Source organism: Sinocyclocheilus anshuiensis, unplaced genomic scaffold (assembly GCF_001515605.1).
Source record: "Sinocyclocheilus anshuiensis isolate Anshui unplaced genomic scaffold, SAMN03320099.WGS_v1.1 scaffold263, whole genome shotgun sequence".
In the NCBI taxonomy this organism is placed as follows: Eukaryota; Metazoa; Chordata; class Actinopteri; order Cypriniformes; family Cyprinidae; genus Sinocyclocheilus; species Sinocyclocheilus anshuiensis.
In genome coordinates, this window is record NW_015549593.1 from 1,416,896 (window position 1) to 1,427,347 (window position 10,452).

At 37.5% G+C, this 10,452-nt stretch overlaps 1 protein-coding gene across 1 annotated transcript in view; it reads left to right on the plus strand.

Moving 5' to 3' along the window:
- The window catches only part of rev1 (REV1 DNA directed polymerase), a 17,999-nt gene extending 8,520 nt beyond the window's left edge, over positions 1-9,479 (plus strand). Inside the window, exons 10-22 of the mRNA XM_016446746.1 lie at positions 1,421-1,549; positions 1,641-1,795; positions 2,298-2,417; positions 3,011-3,231; positions 3,453-3,625; positions 4,406-4,647; positions 4,900-5,093; positions 5,883-6,116; positions 6,231-6,342; positions 6,817-7,010; positions 7,146-7,296; positions 7,386-7,488; positions 9,061-9,479. Coding sequence (XP_016302232.1) covers positions 1,421-1,549; positions 1,641-1,795; positions 2,298-2,417; positions 3,011-3,231; positions 3,453-3,625; positions 4,406-4,647; positions 4,900-5,093; positions 5,883-6,116; positions 6,231-6,342; positions 6,817-7,010; positions 7,146-7,296; positions 7,386-7,488; positions 9,061-9,172 — 2,140 coding nt within the window. The 3' untranslated portion in view covers positions 9,173-9,479. The remainder of the gene's footprint in view (positions 1-1,420; positions 1,550-1,640; positions 1,796-2,297; positions 2,418-3,010; positions 3,232-3,452; positions 3,626-4,405; positions 4,648-4,899; positions 5,094-5,882; positions 6,117-6,230; positions 6,343-6,816; positions 7,011-7,145; positions 7,297-7,385; positions 7,489-9,060) is intronic.
- The last annotated feature ends 973 nt before the right edge of the window (positions 9,480-10,452 follow it).

Sequence of the window (10,452 nt, forward strand, 5' to 3'; positions counted from 1 at the left end):
GAAGGATATACAGTCAAACCAAAAATGATTCAGAGACCAAATATAATTATTTTTATTTTTTTTACTAGTGGGTGTAGGACACTATAGTTCATTTATGTAAAGTGAGGATAGCAAAATAAACTAAACTGTGATATATTATACCCCAAAATTCTTCATACAGTGGACTACCAGTAAAACTGATACAAATTTGGGACCAAAAATTATTCAGACCGAGTCTGGGAAAAAATTGAAGTTCAGGTTTGCATGAAGCTGGATGACGGCATGCCCAGGAGACTATATGCTGTCATTAAGGCTAAGGGTCACCCGACAAAGTATTGATAGTTGTGTAAATATTGACAGCTGTATGAATAATTTTTGGTTTATTGTAATCCATTACATACCTTTCTATCAAAGTTATCTGACATTATCAAGCTGAGTTTGTTCTGACACAATTTAACTCTGAGGTCTTGTCATATTTTATTACCATTTTCTAAACTATAGCGAACAAACTGTGATAATGTGAGAAATGTTGAAGGTGTCTGAACAAATTTTGGTTTGACTGTATCTATTTGATACATGAAGTTAACCAACTAACATTATACATACTCTTTTGGTTTCTGTACACAATATTTTAAAAATGTACAAATGCAATGAAAATATTGGTATCGGCAAGTACCAAAAATAAAAGTATCGGTATCGGGCGAGTACTGGAAAAAGTGGTATCGGTGCATCCCTCCTTTTAGGAGTAAATTAGCAAATACTAGATTAGTAGTTATCATCTTTTTTAATTCCACTGACCTCCATTGTCCACAGCAATATTTGAAGACCCCCCCATTTAGGCTAATGGTTTCCAGTGGAACATCTGCTGTAATGACAGTTTTGTTTTTCAAAACTTTTTCTCTAATTTGCAGAATCTAGGAGTGTCTTTTAGATTAAATTAAGTTAAAATAAGTTTCAGAATTATTTAGAAGCTGAATGTTCTTCTGGGATACCATTTACCATTTTTAATTTAGATGTTTGTCTTTTACTGTATAAGGATTTTTAAAATACTTTAGAATGTCTACCTGATTAAATATTTTGGAGCTTTGCATAACTAGAAAATATATATGTATGTATAAAATGGCATTTAAATATTTTCTTAATTTACATGACTTCTCCAGGTTTTCTATAAGTCACAATTGTAAGTGTAAATCAGCTTTGAATCAATTTACTTCCTCATACAGTATATCTTGATTGTCTAAGACCATAATTTGTATTTTTTAATCATATTTGAATAATTATTTTGTCCTATTTTGATGCCCCCTGGTTGAGAACCACTGATATAGATGGAATCAAAGCTAACAGACTAATAGAGACCACAAAGGTTTTTCTAACAGTGGTACTGTCTTTAATACAGTATGAATTCCATCAGTACATGTTACTCCGTTTTTCTCTCTTGCAGGCAGACTGGTGTGCGAAACGGCATGTTCTTTGGCCGGGCTAAGCAGCTCTGTCCTGATCTGCAGTCTGTCCCATATGACTTCCAGGCATATAAAGAGGTGGCACTGTCCATGTATGAGACCTTGGCGAGGTACCAGATATAACTTTTTTTGGATTGCTACATTATTCCTAAACCCAGCAGACAAATGCAAAAATTCTCTTGCTTCATGGTTGTTTTATAGTTACACTCATAACATTGAGGCACTGAGTTGTGATGAGGCGCTGGTAGATGCCACAAAACTTCTGGTTGAGCTGGGGGTTACTCCTGATGATCTAGCACGAGCCATCCGTGAAGACATAAAGGAGAAGACTGGTTGCTCTGCCTCAGTTGGAATGGGTAAGAGAATTTATTTAGTGACCCTTATTTTGTTCCAAACCTTTATGACTTTCTTTCTTCCATGGAACACAAAAGGAGAAATAAAAAAAAAAGTGCTGCTCTCTCTCATTCCCTTTCCATGCAATTACAATGAATAAGAATTTTGAAAGGATGCAAAAGCGCCATAAATGTATCATAAAACTAATGAGCTATATTCCGTAAGTCTTCTAAAGCCAAACAATACAATTGTGCTTCTCACATGAACTTTCATGAACATGCCAAAGTCAGGTACAGCAAAACTACTTTTTTTGGAGCTTTAGAGTTTTAGTCCTCATTTACTTACTTTTAACTTGAAAAGAGTGTCCGGGGTATTCTTTAAAAATTCACCTTTCATACAAGTCATAGAGGTTTGGAACAACATGATGGACATGAAGTTGAATGACAATGCGTTTTATTGTAACGAAGTTGCTAGTGCGCTTTCATCTCTAATAGCTTTTGTAACTTCCCTTCTACTTCTTATTAGGTTCCAACATCCTTCTTGCTCGGATGGCAACTCGTAAGGCAAAACCAAATGGGCAGTACTTCCTCAGATCAGAGGAAGTGGATGATTTTATCAGGGATCAACCTGTCTCCAGTTTGCCTGGTAAGAACAGAGCATCTTACATTCACTACCATTCAGAAGTTTAGGTAGTTTGGAACGATTTTTAAATGTTTTTGAAAGTCATCTCTTATTCTCACCAAGGCTGCATTTATTTAATAAAAAGTACAGCAAAAGCAGTAATACTGTGAAATATTATTACAAAACTAACTATAAAAATAAGTTTTCTCTTTTAATATACTTTAAAATATAATTTATTCAGCCATTACTCCAGTCTTCAGTGTGACATGATCCTTCAGAAATCATTCGAATATGCTTGTGCTCAAGAAACATTTCTGAAACTGTTGAAAACAGTTGTTCTGCTTTTTGTGGAAACTGACACATTTTTTCAGGATTCTTTGAAGAATAGAAAGTTTAGAAGAACAGCATTTATTTGAAATAAAATTTGTAACATTGTAAATATCTGTACTGTCACATTTGATCAATTTAATTAATCCTTCCTGAAAAAAAGTATTAATCTTACTGGTCTGAAACTTTTGAATGGTTGGATATTTTAATCTGAATGCAGTGTTTTACAGTGGAATTTATTGCTGTATTTGTGTATGTGTGGACCGGTGCGTCTGTGTTCTTATGTGCAGGTGTGGGTCGCTCAATGAGCTCCAAGCTGACCTCCCTGGGTGTGAGTACCTGCGGTGACCTGCAGCAGTTGTCCATTTCTCGACTGCAGAGGGAGTTTGGGCCACGGACAGGACAGACACTTTTTCGCTTTTGCAGAGGACTGGATGACAGGCCTGTGCGCAGCGAGAAGGAGAGGAAGTCTGTGTCTGCTGAGATGAACTACAACATTCGGTTCACACAGGTTTTGAAGTTACAGCAATCATTGCAAATCATCCTGTATCTGTCATTGTCCTCAGTCCGTTGACCTCTCTCATAAGTTTCCCATTACACTGCTCCGGGTGTGTGTTCACTGCTGTGTGTGTGCACTTTGGATGGGTTAAATGCAGAGCACTAATTCCAAGTATGGGTCACCATACTTGGCCACATGTCATGTCACTTTCATTACCTCTAATACTTTGCTAGGTTGAAGAGGCGGAGTCTTTCCTTACGAACCTATCTATGGAAGTGCAGAAGAGGATGGAGGGGGCGGGGCTTAGAGGTCGCCGGATTACACTGAAGGTCATGATGCGGAAACCAGGGGCTCCAGTAGAGCCAGCCAAATATGGTGGCCATGGGATATGTGACAACTTTGCCAGGTGACTTGCACCAGGATAAATTAACAATGTCCTATCAAATAACCAGTGCATTTGTTTTTGGGTAGTGATCTGCTACAGATCATTTCTATTGTGACGTACATCTGAGTGAAACGGATTATTAAAAAAGAAAAAAATTTGGTTCAGTTTGTGGTTGTTGATTGAATGGAGGCAGATCTGAATGCAAGCTTGCAGTTGATTAGTAAGAAAGCTGTGGTGTTTAAGCAGACTAATGAGTAGAGTTTCAAGTTATGACATTTTGATTAAGAATTATGAAAAAAAAATAAAAAATGAAATGCATGAATGAATCATTCACAATAAGTTCAATAACATGCATTTAGAAAACAGGCTCAATTTACATTTAAAATTCTGGCTAATACCAGTAAGCTAAAGGTAATTCTTTTCATGTTGTGGTCACTATTAAAATTCTATACAATTTTGTCTAAATAAAAAATAAAATCAGATATTTTATATGCGGCAAGTGAATTTAGGCATCACAACATTGTAACATACAATATGACTTTTTTTTTTTTTTTTTTACTTTTGCTTAAGGAAAGAAATTATTCATTTATAAGTGTTTTTCAATATTAACTTTGTTACATGACAGCAAAGGTAATTAAAATTTAAAAAGCAGAAAAAAAGCAAAAATGAGCATGCACAATTAAACATCCAATATTAACCGATATAGATTTAATTAACTTTAATTTAAATCTTTAATATTGACTGATAAGCAAACTCTATTTTTGATATATGTTTGAGATTCTCAATACTGTCACATTGCAGGTCTGTTTTACTAGCTCAGCCCACTGACAGTGGTCAGCTGATTGCAGCAGAGGCCATTAAGCTATTCTATGCCATGAAGCTGGATGTAAAGGACATGAGGGGAGTGGGACTGCAGGTGCAGCAGTTGGAGGGATCATATGCAGATCCATCAGGACAAGGGCCCTCTCGTGGTCGCTCGATCAAAGACCTGCTGCTGGCCAAACAGCCTGCCCACAGCCCCAGGAAAGACCCTCTAGCACAAGGTCAGAGCAGTGTGAATAGGACAGAGTTCTTCAAATCCAGCCCTGGACTGTTCTGCAGAGTTTAGATTTAACCCTGATCAAACACACCTACCGGTTACTCTGAAATTTTTTCTTCTCAGGCGTGTTTGATTAGGGTTGGAGCTAAACTCTGCAGGGCCAGAATTGAAGAACCCTGGATTTATAGGATATGAAGTGTAGGATTCATGTTGTTATCTAACTCTTAACATACCTTTCTTGTTGCTTGTATTTTAGATGGTTTAACCGGCCCTTCTTCATCCAGAGCTTTCTCCTCCAATCAGGAGAGAGTTACCCCTCCATCATCACCACCTTCCACCAGCTCGGATCCAATGCCTGGAACAAGTAAAGGAGGTCTTCACCATCCACACACCCCCAACCATGTCAGGACATACCTAAACGTCAGCATTGAGGTGCCATCCCCCTCTCAGGTTAGATTCTCCTCGCTTGAATGCACCTCAGGAACAAAAAAAAGAAAACTTCTGTTTTTTATTTCAAGTATTTTTTGTGTGAGCAATTAACTGTAAGTGACACACAAATGTAGTATTTCCTGTTAGTGCAAATATTGTTGACAGCTCTTAATGTGTCCTTAAAAATGGATGTTGTTTTTGTCATTTTGCAGACAATAAGGATGAAATAGAGCTTTGTGTGGTTTCTTTGTTGATTTATTTTTATGTAGAATGTTTATTGACTCTTTACTGTTTAGTCTTACACAGACAATGCTTAATATCCCGACAACAAGGTCAACTTTTTAAAAGAAATAAATAATTTTATTTAAAAAAAAAGATGTATCAGATTGATCAAAAGTGACAGTTAAGAAATGCTGTTCTTTTGAACTTTCTGTTTATCAAAGAATCCTGAAAATATATCAGTTGCCACAAAAATATTAAGCAGCACAACTCTTTTCAACACTGAACAATCAGCGTATTAGAATGATTTTTGATGGATCAAGTGACATTGAAGACCGAAGTAATGGCTGCTGAAAATTAAGCTTTGCCATCACAGGAATAAATAACATTTTAAAATATATGAAAATAGAAAATGTTATTATTTTTATATATTGTAATTTTAAATTGTAAAAATATTTCACAGTATTGCTGCTATTTTTTAAATAAATGCAGCTTTAAAAAAAAAAAAATTTAAACATTTTTCTGACCTCAAGCTTCTGAATGATAATATATTAAATGAAATGCAAGCGCCTGTTTTCCCTCTTGTTTCAGGTGGACCAGTCTGTTTTAGAGGCTTTACCTGTAGACATAAGGAAACAGGTGGAGCAGTCCTGGAGACACAGAGAGGAGCAGCCCAGCACCTCATCTCATCTCTCAACCCCACCTAGAACCTCCTCATCTCCACCTCCAGGTCCATCGCTTGGCACCCTTGTACTGCAGCTCCCAGACCAGCCAGGTCAACCATGCACAACGGGCATTATACTAGAGCTCCCTGATTTCTCCCAGGTACATGCTGTTAAAATTGCAACCACAGGGGGGAAACATGGTGAAATGGTGTTACGTTGACCATCAGAAACTAGTATTTTAGATATCCTCCCAACACACCTGAACTTTTAACAGGTTGACCCAGAAGTGTTTGCAGCTCTTCCCAGAGAGCTTCAGGAAGAGCTGTGCTCTGCTTATAGAAACAAGGGAAATGCTCAAGCCCATGCTCAAGCTCAAGGCAGTGCTGGTGAGTAAAAATGAACAGGGGTGCGCAAGATATCTGGACTAATATATATATATATATATATATATATATTGTCTCTTGAAGAGTGTTTTCCCTTCAAGGCCACATGTTGGAGTGAGTTGCTTTGCATGTGCATAATAGTTGAACTGTGTGCATAAAAAAAAAAATATACAAAAACCTTACTAGTTTTACTTTGGAAAGTGCAGTAAACGTAGTTTTTCAAGACTTATCTAACCAACATCCAGAGCTCATTCCTCTAACACACAGTACTTTTTTAAAACTAATTTCATCTTACTGAAATCTGAAATATTAACAAAGTAGTATAGATATATAATATTTGCCAGTTATTGACATTTGCTGTAAAATAACAACTTTCAGCTTATCGATTTAATGTTGATGTGTCCACTAAAATTAAGTAATCAACCACTACCACACGCCAAACACAGTGTCTCTAACCTTTCTCTCTTGTTTCTGTAGTGGAACAAAAAAACCCATTTTCTCAACTAAAGCAGCCTGCAGTGGGGAAATTGAAGCGCCGCTACAAAAAAAGAAATGCTAGTCCTGCCAAAAAGGGTCCAAGTCCACTAAAAAAACTATTTCCTGGAAACAGCCCTGCCAAATCCAGCCCCTCCAAAACTCTTCCTCTGCCACTCAAACAGCCAGGCCTCAAAGTAAGCCTGTAATCCAGTTATAATATTCTTCTGTTTATCTATAATATCTTCAGCCGCTTGATACACTTTAAATACATCTGTGTTCAAAGTTTTTGGGGAAAAAAAGTATTAATTTGAGATGTTTCTCGTTTGTAGACTGAAAATGTACGGTGCCCATCCTCTCCGAGCACGGATGTCCCAGAGACGCTGTCCAAATTGAATCCCCGCCCAGTCCCAACCCTAGCTGGAGCTTATGAATTCAGTGACATCAGAACTCTGCTTCGTGAATGGGTCACCACCATCTCGGGTATGGACAAACAGCAAGACCTTTTGAAATTACCAGTATATATTTGAATTGTGCAGTTGGTTTATTTGTGTGGCGCTACGTATTCACAGAACCAATGGAAGAGGACATTCTCCAGGTGGTGAAGTACTGCACAGAACTCGTGGAAGATAAAGACCTGGAGAAACTCTACCTTGTCATCAAATACATGAAGAGGTATTGCTCTGAATTCTCCCTTACTAATTCATATAAATAAACACAAGTACATTATAAATCTCACCAGTAGTATTAAAGGGGTCATATGATGTGATTTCAAGTTTTCCTTTCTCTTTGGAGTGTTACAAGCTCTTGGTGCATAAAGAAGATCTGTAAAGTTGCAAAGACTAAAGTCTCAAATCCAAAGAGATATTCTTTATAAAAGTTAAGAGCTAAACACGCCTACCTAAAACGGCTCGTTCTAACACGCCCCCACATATCTACGTCACGATGTGGGAAGATTTGCATAACGCCGCCTAAATGTTCACGCAAAGAAAGAAGGCGTAACTTTTATTCTCGCTGTAGTATTGTTGTTGCCGCCGCCATGTCGTGAAGACGCTGTGTGTTTCGTTGTGAAAGCGAAACTACTTTGTTTGGCCTTCCAAAAGAGGATGATATCCGCTTCGTCATGCCTGGAGCTGATCCGTGCTGGTCGCTGAGGAAATACATCAACTTCGCGCTGTGGATCGCCGGATCGGCTTTCACCATGGACGAAGCGGAGTCCAGCCCGGAGTCGTCACATGTCCTTCCGGATGCTCCTTCGTCGAAATCGCCGGCCGCGCCGTTCTCAAGCCCGCCGCCTCTGCTCACTCTAACCCTCCGGCTGTTCCTCACGCTAGCCCCCGGCCTCTGCTCACTGCTCTGCTTACTGTAGGCCGCCGCCGCAACTAGCACAGATCAGCTCCAGGCATGACGAAGCAGATATCGTCCTCTTTTGGAAGACCAAACAAAGTAGTGTCGCTTTCACAACGAAACACACAGCGTCTTCACGACATGGCGGCGGAAACAACAATACTACAGCGAGAATAAAAGTTACGCCTTCTTTCTTTGCGTGAACATTTGGGCGGCGTTATGCAAATCTTCCCACATAGTGACGTAGACATGTGGGGGCGTGTTAGAACGAGCCATTTTAGGTAGGCGTGGCTGACTCTTAACTTTTATAAAGAATATCTCTTTGGATTTGAGACTTTAGTCTTTGCAACTTTACAGATCTTCTTTATGCACCAAGAGCTTGTAACACTCCAAAGAGAAAGGAAAAATTTAAATCGCATCATATGACCCCTTTAATACACTACTTGACCAAAAGTGACAGCAAAGAGATGTATTGTGTTACTGTTTCTATTTCAAGTAAATACTGTTCTTTTGAACTTTATATTCATCAAATAATCTTTAAAAAATGTCACTGTTTTCAATGTTCTACTTGTCAATGATTCTTTATTAAAATGATTTCTAAAGTATCATGTGACAAAGATTGGAATAATGACTGCTGAAAATTCAGCTTTGCCAACAGGAATACATTTCATTTTAAAATATAATAAAATCGAAAACGGTTATTTTAAATTGTAATATTGTTTCTTAATATTACTGTTTTTACTGTATTTTGATCAAATAAAAATGCAGCCTTGGTGAGCATAAGAGACTTCTTTCAAAAACATTTCAAAATCTTACTGACCCCAAACCTTTGAACAGTTAGTGTAGGTTGATTGGGCCTTTCTGATTAAACCGTGTCATTGTTTTAACTGTTGGTTTCAGACTTATGCAGCAGTCCTCGGAGTCAGTATGGAGCATGGCCTTTGACTTCGTCCTTGACAATGTGCAGGTAGTGGTACAGCAAACCTATGGTAGCACTCTGAAGATCACATAGGAGGACCGTCCTAACCTCAGTCACTGTGACATCAGCCCAGACCTGCCACCTCATCATGACGTGTGAGAGAGACAACAAAACCACTCGAGTCTGCCAATCATTATAGCATTGCTTATCCTCTTGTGAAATCACTGATTTGAGTTTCTCAGAGAACACAGAGGATTACAAGATCATGCCAATGATGATGAGGAACAGATGAGCATACCAGCTACATTCAGAAGCAGCTGAACACTGAACTTTTCTTTCATCATGATGTCAGTTCTCCATACTAATGTCTAGAGGTATTTTGGTAACACTTTTCAATCAGGTTGTGTTTGTTAACATTAGTTAATGCATTAAGTGTCATGAACTAACAATGACTAATTTTTGACAGCATTTATTAATCTTGGTTATAGTTAATTCATGCTATTTTACTAGTTCTTCTTAGTTATTAATGCATTAACCAATAGTAACATACAGTACATTTGTAACCTTTAAAGATGTATATGTAAAAATTAACATTTTACAGCACTTATTAATCTTGGTTAAAGAATTATTGGTTTTTAGTTCACGGTAACTATTGGGTTAACTAATATTAACATGTACAACCTGGTTATAAAATGTTACCAGAACGTTTTTTAATGTTTTAAATGCACTGACTGTCCTAAACCAAGCAGAGCAAGCCTCTTTGCTTTCTGTTAGCTTTTTGGATTTTTTTCCTTTCTTGTCTTCATTTCTCATACTCCAGAATGTGTTTATCTTAAAAGCCTCAGAAATATTTACAGACTTTGTAGCAAAGCAGAATAGAGTGGCATGTTATTTGCCTTTTATGGGTCAGTCCAAGATGTTAAAAGTGGAAATCGGGAAAACGGCCTCTTCTAGCAAAGTCAATTTAGCATGTGGATACTAACATTTTATGTAAAGCTAACATTTATGTTTTTCTAGAAAAATATTGCTCTCTCTTATTGATTGTTTGTTATTGTATGCTTGTCCTTATGTGTAAAAGAGCTAAGAGAGAGAGAGATACATATTTATGAAGAAAAAGATTTAAACATTGGCCAGGTTAATTTTACTAAATTGAGTTTGAAATGTCCTGTTATGCTTCTCAGTCTTTTATTCTAAATTTGTGGATGTGGTGCTGGAGGAAAGGAAGGGTTTTTCAATCAGGTGGATGTGAACTGCATAATAGGTCAAAGTGGATACTTCATTACAACATTCTAAATGAAGCATTTTCCTCTCAATTCTTGTTCAATGTAGGTCTGGCTTTATGTATAAACAGAATGTACTTGACTCCTCAAAGT